The 20,057-nt window shown below is 38.1% G+C and overlaps 1 protein-coding gene across 1 annotated transcript in view; it reads left to right on the top strand.

The window, feature by feature from the left end:
- The window catches only part of NCOA2 (nuclear receptor coactivator 2), a 222,767-nt gene that overhangs the window by 115,734 nt on the left and 86,976 nt on the right, over nt 1-20,057 (top strand). The window contains exon 4 of the mRNA XM_021688631.2: nt 1,666-1,838. Within this exon, the coding sequence (XP_021544306.1) occupies nt 1,666-1,838 (173 nt within the window). The remainder of the gene's footprint in view (nt 1-1,665; nt 1,839-20,057) is intronic.

Here is a 20,057-nt window from a genome sequence, read left to right as displayed (position 1 = left end):
CTAGGAAAAGTCATTAAGACAGGAAGAAAAGGAGAAAGAGCAAAAATTTTTTATGTTCTCTTTTCCCCTTTTAGTTGCCAAACAGAACAAGTGTATTAAATCGCTACTGTGCGCATTCCAGCCCCCGACCCTCGGCTCCACTACGTGGCCTCTAGATTTCCCCGGTACCTCCTGGCTATCCACAACCATCTGTCTGTCAAACTGCCTTTAATGCCTAGAAGTTCCCTCGAGGAGACAGTTTGATAAAATGGAGACTGTTCCGATGGAGCGCAGTTCTCTTACCTCGTGCTGCGCCAGTGCCGGGGTGCGGTGCGGAGTGCGGTGCGGTGGAGAGTCTGCGAACCCTCTCCCGAACCCTCTCCGGGGCGCTCTCAGGCCTTTGTAACACATTAGCTCCCCTTTCTCACCTATTTGTCATGTGTTTATTCATCTTGCGGGTGGGGGGGGTGGTGCTGCTGAAGAGAGGTTGAGGGGGGCTGAGGGGTCCAGATGGGAACTTGGCTCTTCCATGCATTCCATCCATTCCCTGCCTCTCCCTGTACTTAATGAAGTAGAAGTTAGGAATAAAATGGAGACTTAGAAAAACCAAATTCAGGTCTCTGCTCTACCAGTAACTCACTGGGTGATCTTGGACAAATTGTGTAACCACTATGAAATGGAGAAATTGTCTTCTATCTCAGCTTTATTAGTTTATGAAAATAAAGCTAATACTTGGAGGCAAATAGATGGAAGTCTATTACAGAGTACAAATTCTTATCAATTGGTATTATATACAAATAATTATATATTAAAAATACAGAAAGCTGCTACATAAAACAACTTACGTTTCTTACTTATTGTATTGTTTGAATGTCATTTAGTGGGTCCTCTACTAAAAAAAAAAGGTGTGTGCTGTTATTATCAAAGGGAACTTGCTATTTTGTCGAATTCAAATGCGAAGATCTTGCCAATTTTTATTTTTCCCTCTCTTGCATTAACTTTTTAAAACTTTAGTTGAACTTGGACCATTTGTGTATATTTTGCACGTCATTCAGCTTGGACAGTTAACAAATACCCTAGGTCAGTTTCGCTTTTGTTTCTGGCTGTACTGTGGTTTTTTGCATTATCTAAAAAAATTGTTTGGTTTGATTACCAACATTCTAAAGAAGTCTATGAAATCATGGAGATTTACTTTTATCTTTTTATGCTTTGCCAAAAATCCCTGCCAATTTATTTATTCCTATTATAACTAGGTTAGGTTCCCTTTCTTCTTTTACTAATCTTAAAATTTTATAACATAATCTCCCTTACCTTTCTAAAACGTTCCTCTGTGTATTCACCAATAAATTTGATACCTACTTCTACCAAGTGTTGTATTAAGCACAGTGATGAGCAAATCGTCCTGAGCCTTATCATTGTGAAGCTTACTGTCCCGTGGGAGACATGATGCATGTTGAACAAATGATCACACAATTAAATCTATAATCATGTACTGGGGTGAGTTTGATTTCAAAGAAACATGCAACACTTAGGGCAAATTGAGGGTTTTTTCCCCCCAAAGTACCTCCATGTTTATGTAAGTATCTTTTGTTTGCTGTCTTTGTATTAGAACTTGTTTAACATGCTTACATTTTTTATAATAGCTTTTTTTCAAATTCATAATAAAAACATGTATCTCCTTTTTAGTCCCAAGAGGAGCACTGAGAAACGTAATCGTGAACAGGAAAATAAATATATTGAAGAACTTGCAGAGCTGATTTTTGCAAATTTTAATGATATAGACAACTTTAACTTCAAACCTGACAAATGTGCAATCTTAAAAGAAACTGTGAAGCAAATTCGTCAGATCAAAGAACAAGGTAAGAGCACTGAATTAGTATTTTGGGGACTTGAGCCGGTTTCTGTTTTTTCATGTGTGAGAAGTCCCTTCAGAGTCCCTTTAATCCATTTCTGATGCTTAAATTATTGATGAGGAAATGATGTCACAGCGCAAGATGAATGTAAGTATCACTTGCAGTGGTTTATAAATAGGCTTTATATAAAATTCAGCAATTCCCTAAAGACAGAGGAGACTGAGGTGAGACAGGGTGATGTAACTTTTCATCTAGTAAAACTCAATTAGGTGCCCACTGATTCTCCTCCCCTACCTTGGAATTTTCATTGCTTGCACAGCAAGTGACTGTCATAATTTGCAAGTGAGGAGCCAACTACAGATGGAAACCAGAAGTAAGGAAGTGAGCCACCTCCTGTTTCAGCTAGTCAGCATATTTGATTAAGTCTGAGCCTCAACTGGCCATGCCGCTAGATTAGAATTTCATATCCTGAATGACAAGAGATTTGAAAGGCTCAAGCTTCCAGTCCGAATTCTTTTGTGAAGTTGAAACAGAGAACATGACAGCTTTGTTCCTGGGGTTTTTCTTTTTTTCTGAGATCATTTTCTGCCTCTCTTCTTTGAAGAAAAAAAAAATTTAAGAAAATACTATTTTAAAAAACACATTGGACTTTGTGGTGCCAAAAAAAAAAAAAAATCAGTATTAGGCAAGTATGAACAGTGTCTGGGTGCTTAGGCCCAATATATGCTCTTAAAGTATTCATACTCTGCTTTCCTTCAGGGCTGGGGAGATTATTATCTCTTGTAATCTGTTTTTGAATGCATCCTCTAGAGTTCATTTTTTTTAATCTACCTTTTATGTGATATTCAAAAGAGGCAGATTTTAGAAAAATAATGTCTTTGTGCAGGTATATGACCTGAAACTTCCCATCTGTCATAAAATCCTAGCTACCTATTTGCATATCATCATTATAGCTTTTTTCATTTTTATACATTTACTATTAAGCTAAGTTTTATATAAAACAGTTTTACAAATGTAGTTCTGTCTTCTAAGAAGTTAAAAATATATGCCTAACATACACAACACAGTTTCTAATACCAGCCCACCCTGAAAATCAGTCTTTATTTCCTGGTTTCTCAACCAAAATTCTATAACTCGGCACTTAACATTCCATGAGTTTCTGCTCTCAGTGTCTGCCTCGGTTTCCCTTCATCTCTGTCTTCTTCTCTCTGTTCCCTTTGAGATCCACTAGTTATCAAAAACTCAGTTTAATCTCAATTTTGAATCTTCATTTTTTGGGTATCAGCAAATGGATAGAATAATATTCCTACAGCTCTTAGGAGAAATAATTGGTTAAAGTTTCATAGTGCTTTGAAGTTGCTGTATCTCTAGTTGCTGATATTACGGTGGAGAAATCAAGCTGCTTGTTTCAGGTTTCTGAAGATTTTGAATGATACAATTTTGTGAACATTGCATGTTAGGCAGGACTTTCACAGTTTAAAACAGTTATATATATTTTTTTACTATCAAGGTCTTTCACAAGGTTTTAAAAGTTTTGCAAAACCTTGGTAATTCCCCTTTCCAACCATAAGACACGTTAAGATGTGTCACGCTGGGACTCTGCCATACTTTTACTGTAGGTTTAATCATAAGGCTGCATACCACAACCACCCAAGAAGCAGCAGCAATAAACACCCTGTCATGTCTTATTCTTATAATGTTCCTATTTGAAAAATAATGTGTTTTGAAAAGGGAAGCAGAAATTAAAAACCAAATGAAAAACACAGATACACTTTCATGTTCTAATCTAATATTTAAAAAATATTTTTTGTTTAACAAATTGTTTTTTAGAAAACAGCAGGACTTCAGAATTAAATCAGACAGAAGCCTTGGTATGAATCCTGGGTCTGCCACTGACAAGCTCTTTGAACCTGGGCAAATTATTTTCTCTCTCTGAAACTCCCGTTTCCTCATACAGAATTTAGCAGTCACAATATTGAGGTTGTGCGGTTGTTGAAATCATGAGCTATGTAAATGCACTCAGCAAATACCTGTCACAGTGAAGGTTTGGTAGGTATTCAGTAGATACCTTTTTCACATTAAGCAGGAAGTCGCCTTCTTTTCTTCACATATGCTAGGGTCTTCAGTGAGCTCTTCCTTCAGATGGAGAATGGGAAATAAAAACGGTGGGGAAGTAGGTTATGAATATCCTTTCCTATAGGGTCATTTGAAGAACGTAAGATTTTCTGAGGCCAGAGAACTCTGCATAGCCTTTGCGTACCACTCCCCGGCCAACCTCTATTGAGGCCAAGCTTGGTTTGTCTCCGCAGTGGAGGGCCAGCTGAGGTTCAAGAGCAACGCATAAGTCATACCCGAGCCCTTCTCTCGCATTCTTTGTGCCCAAAAGATCCCCCTTTGAATCAGTATAAATAAAGCCCATCCATCATCTTTCCAACGTTTCCAAACTTCATTTGTATTTCAGTCACAAGTCTCAGATTGAATAATATCATAATTGTGCTAGAGCAGGTAGACTGGATTGCATAGGGAGCCACGGTAAAGAATCCACATCAGGAAAGCCAGGCTTGTATTTAAGGTGCCCTCCAGTGTCAAAAGCTCAGGGAGATGAGCCAGGCATGCTGGGGTTTTTCTCGCGAGTCTACTCTGTCATCAGCTGTTCCTCAAGTTCCCATCCACTTTATAAATAGAGGAGAGAAGAAAGGATATTTTAAAATGGCCTAAATGATGGGAATTTGGAGGGAGAATTGCCAGCTATTTAAAATAAGTCAGCATTCTCCTGTATATAGCACGTTATGAGACACATGTCTGACAGATGCCAGCCCTCCAACAGCATGCACACTGCAGTGGATCTTGCAGGAGCAAAGCAGATAGACACGGTGTGGACTTAAGCCCTTACACCAGCTTTGTAATATTGAAGTATGAGGTTTTGTCCTATTTGAGATGATGCTGATAATGTTTAAAACTTCTGGCTCCTATAACGTACAATAATAGTCCATAAATAGTAAATAACCTTTTTTTTCGTAATTAGGGAGGCTAATATTGCTTCTGTTCCACAGAAGAATAATAAATAGTATGAAAAATACAAATGATTTAATTGGGAATTATTGTGTCGAACTTCATACTCCTTAGCTGGAAACTTAAATAAAAATTTCTATGGAAAACACCTAGTAATTCATATGCTCTTAAAAAATAAAATTGAGGGGCTCCTGTGTGGCTCAGTCGGTTAAGTAGCTGCCTTCGGCTCAGGTCATGATCCAGGGGTCCTGGGATCGAGTCCCACATATGGCTCTGTGCTCAATGGGGAGTCTGCTTCTCCCTCTGCTGCTACCCCCTGCTTGTGCTCTCTCTCTCAAATAAATAAATAAAACCTTAAAAAAAAAAAGAAAGAAAAGAAACAGGCTATCTAAAAGACCATTCTGGTTTCTCATTGTGATTACTCTAATGATACGGTTCTGATTTTAGTGCTATTTTGAGAACATTGGGATTCCAGATTGCTTTGTACTTGTGAATTTCTCCTAAAACTGAAAATAACATTTAAAAAAGTAAGTACTTCGGGGCGCCTGGGTGGCTCAGTTGGTTAAGCGACTGCCTTCGGCTCAGGTCATGATCCTGGAGTCCCAGGATCGAGTCCCGCATCGGGCTCCCTGCTCGGCAGGGAGCCTGCTTCTCCCTCTGACCCTCCCCCCTCTCATGTGCTCTCTCTCTCTCATTCTCTCTGTCTGAAATAAATAAATAAAATCTTTAAAAAAAAATAAAAAAGTAAGTACTTTAAGAGAAGGTGAGGCCCTGTGGTATGCTAGAGTCAACTCTTATCAACCAATGAAAGCCAGTTTCTCAGTTTCAAGAATTTTGTAAGCCAACTGATGAGCACAGCCATTATTAAAAATTATACAGATGTAAAAAAAAATTACACAGACTTACAATTAAATTATATTTTAAAAAAGCAAGGAAGACTAAAACTTATCATTTTCTAATTATCCTAGTGCATTTTGCCATTATCTATGCACTAGAGGCTCTTGGCATCTTGTATCATCTACATAATAGAAATACTATGAAGTGGTGGCTACTCTGCATCTCTTCCTAAGTCCAAATTCAATAATGTCACCATGCCTGATTTCAGATACAACAATATTGACACCCTGGAAATCTAGTAAACTCTACAAATCAAAGCTTGATTTATTGTTTTGCTGGCTGTCATTTTAGATTTAAAAAGTAAGGGAGATTTTGAGGAAAAGAAATTAAGGAGAAAATGTTAATAATTACCATCTGACATTTTTTTTTAACCATCTGACATTAAGTAGCCATTATGTGCGTGTACAAAAGATAATATCCAGTTCATCAAAAAAAGTCACTCACAGATTGACAATTGCATTTCTTCATTCAGCATCTTTGTCTTATTAACTTAAATTAAAATTTCAACCAATATTCATATTGGAACTATTTTTCATCCATTGTAATTATAGGTTGGTTGCAATCCAAAAATTTGGCAAACATTCACAGAAGCATTCTGTAAGAATCAGTTGGCTATATGGAATTGACAATAAAGAGTGTTGTATTATCATTTATAGATTATATGCTACACATCCTTTATACTAGTAAAATTTGTAGTAAACATGATGCTTACTATTTTTCCCCCAAAGAGCTGGGTTTTTAAGTATTTCCCAGTATACCGCTTGTAGCCATGGAGGTGGGCAGGTTGTATTATAGATGTAGGTGAATCAGATTCATAAACTAACAGGATTATTTAAGAATTCAAGAAAATAGTAATGGAAACAACCTACTCTTAGCCCATAAAAGTTCATGTGGAGCCTATTAAAATTATGTTTTTCTTCCTATTCTTTTTTTTACCATGTTAAATGCATGACGTTCTTGTGGTGGAAATTGTCATTCAAAGCTGAAGCCTGAGCTTGAGCTATTAGCTGTCATGAAGCAAAGTAAGCAGAAAGGCTCTGATAACAGATGTTTTTCAGGGATAGGATTTCTATAAATCAGGCTTTTGGGGTGATGCTCCTAGGCCTTGGTTATGTAGCATGTGTTGAAACCTTAGGGTGATGGCAGGGTCCTCTAGCTCACTGGAAAGGGTAGGTTAGGGAACTCAGTGTCTCTTGGACATGCCCTTGTAGATACTCACATACCGAAGAGAGTGTTTTGGGTTGCCAGTGAGTATTTATGATAGTACAAACTCTTGATTATTTGGAGAACGAGTGGGAGACCGATAATGACATAAAATTTAACTTTTTTAAACAATGGTCCCCTATTCACTATATAAAGTTTGAATTTCAGTTGTCAACTTTTTTTATTGTATCTTCTTCTAAAAGTGCTGATGATAATTAAATGGCCAAAGTTAGCCAGCCAGATGTCAAAGTGGGCCATCAGAGTAGACTGTGCAGTCAACCCGTGCAAGCCCCAAACCCAGTTGGCAGAGTATGTTAAAATAATCCGTGTAGTAAACCCGTTAAGATCATGAGCTTTATCTGAAATCACATGAACCCAGTCTCTCTCCTCCCCAATTGTATGACCACGTGCAAGTTTCTTAACATCTTTGGGCCTTTACTTCCCAGTCTGTAAAAAGAGGGTAATAATACCCACTACCTAAAGCCCTTTGAAGAATACGTTCGATCATGTTTATATAGGATTTAATCTAGTGCTTGGCACATAGACTTACTAAACAGTAGTTATTACTCTTATTATTGCTTTTGACATCTGTACTTGGAATCCTCATCCAAACAGATCTAGGTTTTTTTCCTGAGGACTCAGTCAGTAATAAGGAAACAAGTAGATTTTGGATATTTGTTAAAATTTTAAGCCTTAATGTTCTTACAGTGTTGATTCTTTTTAATTTTAATATAGAAATAAGTAAACAAAAGCTATCAAATTATGTAGTCAGGCCAAAAAATACACATAACAAATGTGTTGGTATGATTATATCTGGATCCTTCCCTCTGACTCTGTTGCTCCTGCTGGACCTTGTTGGCACCTGCTTGTCCCTGTTACCTGAGTGGCATTTTCAAGAATCTTGCTTTAAGGAGAACTAAAGAGGGCAGAGTCTTGGCAGTTTTTATTTCATCCTTATTTACTTCAACACAGGAATGAATCTGGCTGGCCCTAGCTTACTCTTGAAGATCTGAAACTGTTACATGTTTCCATACATCTAGTAATAATGCAGACTTTATTTCATTGATAATATAATCTGTGATTGGCATTATGTTCTTGGTATTGCAATTTCTAATAAAGATATTTTTCTACTAATCTATGTATAATTCACTTTCATATTTTTATATAGATTAATGGCTCATATTATTAATGAAATCCTTAAAATTAGTGAGCGGGTGTGGAATGCCTGCTCTCATTTCTTCTGAGGATCCCCACTCCCTTTTTTTCTTAGGTATATGGAAGGGGTTTTTTTTTGTTTGTTTAACAGCTTTCAGATGGAGAGGATTTAGGTAATTTAATGTACCCTAATGCTTTAGGACTTTAACAGTTTTTGACATGAGCTGTAATTTCAAGACTTAAACTAGCTTCCTTACTCTACAGAAAATAGACATCCTTTCTTTTCTTGATCATCTACTGCTATGAAAAGAAATTAATTCTGAGGGGCTCCTGGATGACTCAGTCTGTTAAGCGTCTGCCTTCAGCTCAGGTCATGATCCCAGGGTCCTGGGATCGAGCCCCACATTGGGCTCCCTGCTCATCGGGGAGTCTGCTTCTCCCTCTGCCCCTTCTCTCACTCGTTCTCTCAAATAAATAAAGTCTTTAAAAAAAAAAAAATTAATTCTGACCCTGCACTCTGTGTGTTGATTTCATTCAAAAGCAAGCATCATTTAGTAAATGTTTTATTGAGTAAATACTATATGCAAGACATACTGTTCTTCACTAGGCGGGAATCCAATAATCACTAAATAACGTGATTCTTTCCCTTGGAGCTTTCACTCGTTTGGGGGGACATCAGCTTGCAGACACTAACTGTGGAACTATAGGGGACAGTGGAAGTAAGTATGATGACAAATGCTGGTAAAGACTTATTTATTTGAGAGAGGGAGTGGGATGGGCACAGATGGAGAGGGAGAGAGAGAGAATCTCAAGCAGACTCCACGCTGAGCACAGAGCCTGACACGGCACTCAATCTCATGACCCTAAGATCAGGACTTGAGCTGAAATCAAGAGTTGGATGCTCAACCAACTGAACCACCCAGGCGCCCCTAGGAATTCCTTCCTTCCTTCCCTCCCTCCCTCCCTTCCTCCCCCTCCCTCCCTCCCATCCTTCCTTTTTAAAGATTTTATTTATTAGAGAGAGCAAAGGCAAGGGTAGGGGAAGGTGAGAGGAAGAAGGAGAAGCAGACGCCCCGCTGAGCAGGTAGCGTGATGCAGTTTTCCATTCCAAGACCCTGAGATCATGACCTGAGCTGAAGGCAGCCCCTAGAGTTTTCTATGTATAGTATCATGTCATCTGCAAATAGTGACAGTTTTACTTCTTCCTTAACAATCTGGATGTCTTTTTTCTTGTCTGCTTGCTCTGGCTAGGATTTCCAGTACTACACTGAATAAAAGTGAGAGTGGACATCTTTGTTTTGTTCCTGATATTAGAGGAAAAGCTCTCAGCTTTTCACCATTGAATATGATGCTAGCTGTGGGTTTGTCGTGTCATGTATGACCTTTATTATGTTGAGCTATGTTTCCTCTATACCCACATTATTGAGATTTATCATCAGTGGATGTCCAGTTTTGTCAAATACTTTTTTTGCATTTTAGACTGATCATATGATTTCTACTCCTTATTTTGTTAATGTGCTATATCACGTTGATTGATTTGCAGATACTGAACCATCCTTGCATCCCTGGAATAAATCCCACTTAACTGTGGCGAATGATCCTTTTAGTGTATTGTTGAATTTAGTTTGCTGATATTTTGTTGAGGATTTTTGCGTCTATGTTTATCAGTGTTTGGTTTTAGTGTCAAGGCAATGCCTGCCTCGTAGAATGAATTTGGAAAAATTCCTTCCTCTTCAATTTTTTTGGAATAGTTTGAGATGAATAGCTGTTAACTCTTCTTTAAATGTTTGGTAGGATTCATGTGTGAAGTCATCTGACCCTAGACTCTTGTTTATTAGGAGTTTTTGATTACTGATTCAATTTCATTACTAGTAATCGGTCTATTCAGATTTTCTATTTCTTTCTGATTTCAGCTTTAGAAGACTGTATGTTTCTAGGAATGGATCCATATCTTCTGGGAAGTCTTAATTTGTTGGCATATAAATTTTCATAGTAGTCTTTTACAGTCTTTTTATTTCTGTGCTGTCAGTGGTGACTTTTCCTCTTTCATTTCTGATTTTATTTGAACCCTCTTCCACCCCCCCTTTTTTTGATGAGTGTGGCTAAAGGTTTATCAATTTTTATCTTTTCAAAGAAGCATCTTAGTTTCATTGATCTTTTGTTATTCTTTTAGTCTCTATTTAACTTATTTCCACTTTGATCTTTATTATTTCCTTTTTTTGTTCTTTTCTAGTTCCTTTAGGTGTAAGGTTGGAGCGTTTATTTGAGATTTTTCTCATTTCTTGAGGTTGGCCTGTATCTCTTAGAACTGCTCTTGCTGCATCCCAAAGTTTTTGATCCATTTTGTTTTCATTTTCATTTATCTCAAGGCAATTTTTTATTTCCTCTTTGATTTCTTTGTTGACCCATTTTTTTGTTTAGTAGAATGTTTAGCCTCCACATATTTGCTTTCTTTTTTCTTTTGTTTCCCCTCCAGTTTTCTTCTTGTAATTGATTTCTAGTTTTTCACTACTATTAGAAAAGATGCTTGATATAACTATAGTCTCTTTAAATTTTTTGACATTTGTTTTGTGACCTAACCTGATTTGTCCTAGAGAATGTTTCTTGTGTAGCTGAAAATAATGTATCTTCTGCTGTTTTGGGATGGAATGTTCTGTATATATATCTGTTAAGTCCAGCTGGTCTGAAGTGTCATCCAGAGCCACTGTTAACCTGTTGATTTTCTGTCTGGGTGATCTGTCCATTGATGTAAGTGGGATGTTAAAGTCCCCTACGCTGATTGTATTCCTGTCAGTTTCTCTCTCTATGCCTGTTAATATTTGTTTTATATTTTTAGGTGTTCCTGTGTTGGGTGCGCAGATATTTACAATATCTCGTTGAATTGATCATGCCCTTCTTTGTCTTTTGTTATAGTCCTTGTTTTAAAGTCTATTTTGTCTGATACAAATATTGCTACCCGATTTTTTTTTTTTTTTTTTTGCTTCCATTTGGGTGGAATATCTTTTCCATCCTTTCACTTTCAGTCTACATGTGTCTTTAGGTCTGAAATGAGTCTCTTGTAGGCAGCATTAGAGATGGATTTTGTTTTTTAATCTTTTCAGTCACTCTAGGTCTTTTGATTGGAGCATTTGGTCCATTTAAAGTGATTATTGATAGATATGTGCTTATTGCCATTATATTAATTGTTTCTTAGTTGTTTTTGTAGGTCTTTGTTTCTTTCTTCTGGAAAAGTGAGACTGTAATAGGTGAGAGAGTTAGGGTTGGAGCAGAGGAACCTGAGCAAAGGCACAGGAGCCCTCAAAGGCATAGACTGGGTGTGAAGGCAGACTGTTTAGCTACAGATTAGGCTATTTTGAAGCATTTGGTTGAATTTGAGGCTGAAAAGGGCAGGTCAGAGCCAGATGGGACAGTAAGTAAAGTACCGTAAGCAATATTGAAATTTGGAGAAGGTGACATAAAGTGAGAGACTCTTAGCAGTCTTTATCAGAGTTGACTTGAAGTTGTCTACCATGGTCTCTAGATTCTAGAAATACTGGAAATGGGAAACTTTTTTTTAATACTGCTGACTTAAGGGGTTTGGGGCAGGGGGAAGGCACATAACTAATAAAACAACAATAACAAGAAAAAACTAAGTTAAAACATGCTAGAGAACTACAAAATACCTTACTCATCTTTAACAAGAAGTATTTTATACATAACCTTTTATTCATTTTTATAACTTGTTGAGGGGCGTAGAAGGAGTAGGAAGGATGTGAAGAGGGATAAGGACAAGATGGAAAGGTAGTAAGCGAGAGCCACAAAGACATACCAACAGAGAGCCTGACAAAGACAAGGAAGAGCAACATACTCAGAAGCATACATGTTCACGTTTAAACATGAAGGTAAATTTTTTTTTTAAGATTTTATTTATTTATTTGACAGAGACACAGCAAGAGAGGGAACACAAGCAGGGGGAGTGGGAGAGGGAGAAGCAGGCTTTCCGTGGAGCAGGGAGCCCGATGCGGGGCTCGAACCCAGGACCCTGGGATCATGACCTGAGCCGAAGGCAGACGCTTAATGACTGAGCCACCCAGGCACCCCAAAGATAAATTTTTAATATAAAATTTTATTTTGTAGTCTCATATGACATTGTCATGAATGACTTAAAGCATCGTCTTTTTTTAAAGATTTATTTATTTGAGAGAGAGGGAGGGTGCGCGCTCATGTGGAGGGAGGGGCAGAGGGAAACAAGCAGACTCCCCGCTGAGCACAGAGTCCAATGCGGGTCTTGATCCTAGGACCCTGAGATCATTACCCGAGCTGAAATCAAGTCGGACGCTTGACTGACTGAACCATCCAGGTGCCCCCAAGCATAGTCTTATTTGACAACTGTGAGCACTTAGGTAAGAGCCGTTGGCTTTAGCTCCCTAGGTGTCAGCCCTCACCTTCTGCTTAAATCCCACCCCATCTTTAGTGAAGAGTGCCCACACTTGTGTCCTGGCTGCCCAGCCTTCTCCTGTCCTTGTCAGCAGGAGATGAGTCGGTATGCTCCCCACGCCTGCCTCTTCTGCTGGGACTGTCCCACACGACAGTCAGCTAAAAGTGCTCTCTAAAAGCCCCGTGAGGGGGAGCCGGGTTGATACGTCTGCCTCAACTCCAGTGACTGCTAATAGGCCCTGTGACCGAGTCCAGGAGAAGAACCCTCACCGCAGCACCCCGGTCCGTCTGATCCATTTCCAGGCCCGTCATACTCCCCCTTGCTCCGGCCCACGAACTCCGTGAACCCTTACCCCTCCCCCACAACTGGCACTGGCACAGCCTGCACACACATGCACAGTTTCTTGCCTCTGGGTCTTCTGCCTGGAGTGCTTCTCTCCTCTTCCCCCTTAGCTGTTGCCTGTAGCCCACCGTTAGTAGTCCAGTAGGGTGGAGTATTACAACTACTTCAGGTTTGTAAAACACCGTGAAAGGGGATCTAGGCTGGTGAGAGACCCTCCAGTGGCAAGGTGCCTTGACCAGGACCCCACATCTGGCCTGTTTAGCCCACTACTTGTTCTTACGTCCCATATCCTCAGTTGTGTATACCCTCAGACTACTGCCCGAGACCACTCACTGTTGCTAACCCATATTTTTGGGGTTTTGCTTTTGCATCATTCTTCATACTCTTTCCTCCCTATCTGGAATGCCTCCTATCCTGTTTCTGTCTATTCCCACTAGTCTTAGTGTTCATTCTTCAAGGTTCGTCTCAAATACTGCTGTCTTAACAAAGAACTTCTTAACCCCCAATCAGTATAGGCTCATCTCCTTTGAATCTCCATTATCATTTCTTTCTTCTGATTAGTTTTTATGTGGGTTTTTCCTTTTTCTTTCCCAACTGAATGACAAATTCCTTGATGTCAGAGATCATATCTACTTATCACTCACACCTGTGGCATTTCTGAGCACAGTGTTTGTTCTTAGTCTTAAAGTCGTAAAATAAATGTCTTAAAATTTTCTGATGCCTAGCTTTTATCTAGCCATGTATAATAGCTTTATATTGGGGGGAAATAGCACCCCAATTTAAGAATTTGAAATTTTTATTCTAATAATTGAGTAAGTACATTCTGTCTCTTGTACAAGGTTGATAAATTATAACCTCTTTTGCGACAGATAGTATTTATAATACTTTAGTTTGTCTCCTGAAAGTGTGTTTGTGTCTCCTCAAGTGCATTTGGTAAACTTTTAACTTTCTTAGGCTCTAGTAAGTTTAGTTCTTGAGACCGTCTTAACATAAGGATGACAGATCTGCACAACTTGTCAATTAGAATGTATTTTGAAAAGCCGGGTGGGGGAGTATTTTATAGTTTTTGTAATTTTATTATGATCTTCAATTAATTTGGGATATTTTCCCTGATTTTAAATAGACATATTGTGTTAGGCTAGGATATGTACGAAATGGAAAGCACACTCACTTTTATATTTAGTGCTGTGTGATACTGGATGTATTGGTTTTGAAAGAACTCATATCTAAGATTTTGTCAGATACGTTTAAATTTCCATGAGCTACAGTTACCTCTAATTCATTCTTCTTAGTTTGAAGAATGATATAATTTTTGAGAAATGAATTAAATATTTGGGATGTGGTAGGGAGAAGAGAACAAGAGTTTCCAGTTGCATTATAATTTGCTTATTATATAAGTGTGTCTGTATATATAATTTATTCACTACTAAAGATTAGAAATGGCTTATTACAATCAGATTTATGTATAGTGACTACATTGGAATAAATAAAAGATATAGAGCACGAATACCAGTATTTGGTAATTGTGTCATTCTCTGGTTGGTTTAGGTTTAAAGTACATTTTTCTTAGTTTTGTTTTATTTTTTTATTTATTTCTTTTAAACAAATGAGTAAGAACAAGGCTATTTTCCCAAACTGCTTTACTAATAGAATGGGGAAGAGGGAAATGTGACTGTTTCTGTGTATATTAGGTTAAGATAATTTTCAGACTAAAATGGATTATAAATTATTGGACATGCAACTATTGTAATTGATCTTTCTGAGGACTTTTTTCTGGGTTGATGAGGGTTTTTTTGGTTTTGTGTGTGTGTTTTGGTGCTAAGAAAAAAACACATAACATAAATCTACCCTCCTAGCAATTATTAAGTGTACATTATTGTATTAACTATATGCACCCTGTTGTACAAGAGGCCTCTAGAGCTTTTTCCTCTTGCATGGTGGAAACTCTGTACCCATTGAATAACTTGCCATTTCCCCCTGACCCCCAACCCCTGGGAACCACCTTCCACTTTTTGTTTCTATGACTTTGACTATTTTAGATGCCTACCATAAGTGGAATCATGAAGTATTTGTGTCTTTGTGATTGGCTTATTTTACTTAGCATAATTGGACTCAAGGTTCATCCCTGTTTTCGTGCATGTCAGGATTTTTTTTTCTTTTTAAAGGCTAAATAGGGGCGCCTGGGTGGCTCAGGCCTTAAGCGTCTGCCTTCGACTCAGGTCATGGTCCCAGGGTCCTGGGATCGAGCCCCACATCAGGATCAGGCTCTCTGCTCGGTGGGAAGCCTGCTTCTCCCTCTCCCACTCCCCCTGCTTGTGTTCCCTCTCTCGCTGTGTCTTTCTCTGTCAAATAAATAAATAAAATCTTTTTAAATAAATAAATAAATAAAAGCTAAATAATATTCCATTATATGTATATACCGAATTTTCTTTTTCCATTCATCCATCAGTGGACATTAAAGTTGTTTTCACATCTTGTTATTGTGAACAATGTCTCAATGAATGTGTGTATGCAAATATCTCTTCAAGACTTTGTTTTTGATGCTTTTGGCTAAATATCCAGAAGTCGGATTGCTGTGTCATATGATAGTTCTGTTTTTAATTGTTTGAGGAGCCTTCATACTCCATCATATGTTTTCCATAGCATTTGCACCATTTTGCAATCCCACCAACAGTGCACAAGGGTTCCAGTTTTTCCATATCCTTGCCAACACTTGTTATTTTCTGTTTTTTTGATAGTGGCCATCCTAACAGGTGTGTGGGGATAATACCCCATTGTGGTTTTCATTTACATTTTCCTAATGATTAATTATGTTGAGTATCTTTTCCAAGGAAATATTTTGAAAACAATAAGTAACTAATACTATATTGAAGCATTGAATGCCTTCTGTGGTCAAATATCTTAGTATCATATATTGCCGAATATTGAGGGCACCAAACATGACCTTAAGCTAAGAAGAGAGGAGGAGGTTCTGAGGTGCAGGAAGACTCCTTGAGGCAAATCTGAGGTCAGTAGGAAAATGAGAGAAAATCCCAATGACGTTAACATTTCTCTTTTAGATATTCTTCCTCATTTCAGCCATTTCTTATGTTCTCCTAAACGATGTTTCTCTCCCTGAAGCCTTTTACTACATTAGACTTCTTTATGTAGGTTACAGGGAAGGAAGGAGTACAACCTTCATAGATCATACTGTTTATATATAATTTGGGGGTGGGCAAATAGAGGCACTCATGTATGTCACTTCCCAATTCCCTTATTACTGTTGTTCAGTCTGAGATACTTTATTTCATTTCTACTTAGAAAATGTTAGCTTTTTGCTAATTACTGGGTCATTTACCTGTGGTCATAAGTGCAATAGTCTATTTTTTTTTTATCTTCTCTCATCTTTTCTGTTACCCTCGATATTTTAAAGGTAATAATTCTAGGAAAACAATGATCATGTTTTTCATCTCAGCTTTGTTGGTAAGAAATGGAGACCTTTGCAAGTTTATGCTTTGCTATCAGCACAAAGTCCAGTAAAAATTGGCCTCCTGCAGTTTTGAACGTTAGATTATTAGTCCGGTTATTACTCTAGACTTGGTCTTATCAGCATATCAGATCTCAAATCCTGGTTTGTTTTCTAAGAATGCAACAGTGAAGGATAATTCACAGAATATAAGAATTGCATATCTGTTTATAATACTTACTAAAGATTGGAGGGACACCTCGGTGGCTCAGTCAGTTAAGCGACTGTCTCTTGATCTCAGCTCAGGTCTTGATCTCAGGGTTGTGAATTCAAGCCACGCATTGGGAGAAAAAAAAAAAAAAAAGAGTGGATACCAATTAACTTTAACCTGAGAATTTATTTTAATTTGACCTTTTTTTTTGTGGTAGAATATATATAACCTAAAATGTATCTTTTTTAAGTGTTTAGTTGAGTGACATTAAGTATACCTTCACATTATTGTGCAACTATCACCAGTGTCCACTTCCAGAACTTTGTAATCATCCCAAACAAATTCTCTGTTAGATAAGAAGTACTCACCCCTCCTCCCACCTGCCCCAGAGACCACTATTCTACTTCCTGTCTCTGAATTAGGCTATTCTAGGCACCTCATATACATGGAATCATGTAGTGTTTATTTTTTGTGATTGGCTTATTTCACTTAGCATCATGTTCTCAAGGTTCATCCATGTTCATGTAGATACATATATATTTATATCAGCATTTCCTTCCTTTTTAAGGCTGAATAGTATTCCACTGCATATATATATATACCATATTTTGTTTATCCATTTATCCATTGATGGATATCTGGGTTGTTTCTACCTTTTCACTGTTGTAAATCATGCTGTTATGAACATTGGTGTACAAATACCTGTTTAAATCCATTTCTGCTTTTATTTTGGGGGAATGTATACACAGAAGTGGTTTTGCTGGATCATGTAGTAATTCTGTGTTTAATTTTTTGAGGAATCATTATTCTATTTTCTATGGTGGCTATAATTTGACGTTTTAAAATAGTTTGCTAAAGTTTAGATTGAAAATTTACCAAGGGCCAAAGTACCCCATTCTCTTACTTAGAAATCTTAAAGTATTATTTTGTCTCCTAAGTGGACTCTACATACCTCCCCCTTTTCTGTTTATCAAGGGACAGTTCAAAGGCCAGTGGTTGTCATTACCACCATAGGCATAAGATAGAGCAGTGAGGTGAAAATTACCCTCCCAGCTCCCAGTTGTGAAACTTGGTTAGAGGTGGTCAAAAAACAAACAAACAAAAAAAACCCCATAGTTTTGGGAGTCAGAAAATACTTGGTGAGTAGCCTTCTTTTTTACTGGGTCGCAGAATACAGCAACGCATTAGGTGACATGGCTACTGCCATCATGGAACTTGGAATCTAGTAATAGGAAGGATGGGCCGGCCATGGATATAAGTATGTGGCAGTGCAAAATATATCTCTAATGTAAGGCCAGTGTGCTCTGGGAAGTATATATTCCTGCCTGGGGTTCATGGAAGGTCCTCACTGACGTTTCAACTCTGGGCCAGGGCCCATAACATTGAGTTCTTAAAATGTTTATGTACTAACAGTGATAAATGCATACAATTTATAAACAAATGCATATTTTGTATTCATTGTACATACCTATTAAAAATACTGATAGAGGGCGCCTGGGTGGCTCAGTTGTTAAGCGTCTGCCTTCGGCTCAGGTCATGATCCCAGGGTCCTGGGATCGAGTCCCACATCGGGCTCTCTGCTCAGCGGGAAGCCTGCTCTCCCTCTCCCACTCCCGCTGCTTGTGTTCCTGCTCTCGCTATCTCTGTCTGTGTCAAATAAATAAATAAAATCTTTAAAAAAAAATAATACTGATAGAATGAGTTATCAAAGAAGTTTATTCTAGCGAATCCTTACCTAGTTGGCTTTCAGTGGATGCAATTAGCCTTACAGCTAACAGAGGAGTGAATAGAGAGACATCAGGATGTGGCCTGGGACTCAGAAAGATCTAAGGCTCCAAAGCCTTTTGATGATGGTTTCCTTCTCCACACTACTACACTGTTCCATCTTTCTTTGTCCCTTATTGCTAAGTTTCTTATAAATGAAGTAAGTTACCCATTTATACTGTATGGTCACTGAAATCTGGCCTGTTCTCATCAAACAGTGCTCCCTGGAATACCAGCAGTGACTTCCTGTTCACCACATCGGCAGGCCTCCTCCTCCTCCCTAACCTGCTTAGCTTCTCTGGTACCTCTGTGTCTGTTAATCATCCTTCCTCAAAACACTTCTACTTTGGATGCATATTCTATCCATACCCGGTCAGTCTCTTCTCTTCCTTATCTAACCCTGGGCCATCTTTTGTCCCCAACTAAAATCCCTTCCTTAATCAGTTTTAGCTCTTTCTAACTTTGTTTGCTACCAACATTCATTTCCTAAAAATACATAGATATGTAACCACTGTTCTCAGAACTTTGTGTCTCCCCTATAGAGATGAAAGTAAAATGTCCTCACCTGGCATTTAAGGTACCATCTGTCCAAACATTCTTCTAGGCAGAGCCTGAAGCCTTAGTTACTCTTTAACCTGTAACCGCACAGCTTGTGGGCCATTGTTAGATAAAATAGATATTTCATTTTGGCTTGTCGTATAGTAGTTTAAGCTTTTAAAAAAAAACTCCCTGCTACCATTTAAATTCTTTGATGGAAGAACCATAGCTTATTCATTTTTATATCCTTTCCCTAATGCCTTGCACATAAGAGCTACTTAATAAGTTTATGTAAATAATGGATAAAATTAGGGTTTAGAGGAAATGTGAAAGCAACAAAAAATTCAGTGTTTTCTTCAGCTACTTCAAGAAGGTATGATAGAATGATGGGGGGTGTGATGAACGATAGAAGGCATTTAAGGACCGTCATTAACTACTGTGTGAGTTTGAAATAGCAGCATGTAAAATAAATTTCAACGGTATAGTCTGGAAATGAGCAGGGTCCATGTCATAATTATTTTGAAACATGATTTCTCATTAATTCATACTTATATTCAGGATGCATTTACCAGATGCCCTCCATGTGCCACATACTGTGTGTGCATCAGAGATACAAAGAGAAGCCAAACACTGTCCCTACCATCCAGGGGCTCATTAATAAAGAAGTCATTAAAGCCTTTTTAGAATAGCTTATCCTCAGCATATGTACATCTTTCTCCGTGATTTGAGAACGCACCCAATAGGGAGGCCTGTGGTTGTTCAGCTTGGCCTGTGTGTACATTTAATAAGTGGTAAAACTGGTATTTGGATCTAAGAAAATGAAGAAATACAGCAAGTCAGAAAGTGCTATCTATGATAGATAGATGGATGTAGATATGTAAGTATAACTAGATGGAGATAGAAGGAGACTGTGATAACAGAAGAGGTAGGAAATACAATTCTTTGACCTCCAAGAATATATTGAAGCTTACCGTGTGGGTAATGCTTAGATAATATCTGATGTCAAGAATCAGGATTCCTTATATCCAGGGCTACTGTTTTGTTTTTTTTCTTTAGCGATATTTTTTAAATGCCATATAAATATATCTGTACATACTGTTTTCAGCTACCTTCTCATCCCTTCTGGAAGCCTGCTGTGTTCTATACTCTGTCCATGGGTTACCGCTGATGGCCAGACTCAGACTCTTTCAGGGAATCTTGATACTATTGTCCGTGTTTCATAGGTAAGGAAACTGACACGCA

The sequence above is a fragment of the Neomonachus schauinslandi genome, chromosome 4 (assembly GCF_002201575.2).
Source record: "Neomonachus schauinslandi chromosome 4, ASM220157v2, whole genome shotgun sequence".
NCBI classification, from domain to species: domain Eukaryota; kingdom Metazoa; phylum Chordata; class Mammalia; order Carnivora; family Phocidae; genus Neomonachus; species Neomonachus schauinslandi.
The sequence above is the reverse complement of the archived record's forward strand: the minus strand, read 5'-3'. Positions and strand labels throughout refer to the sequence as shown.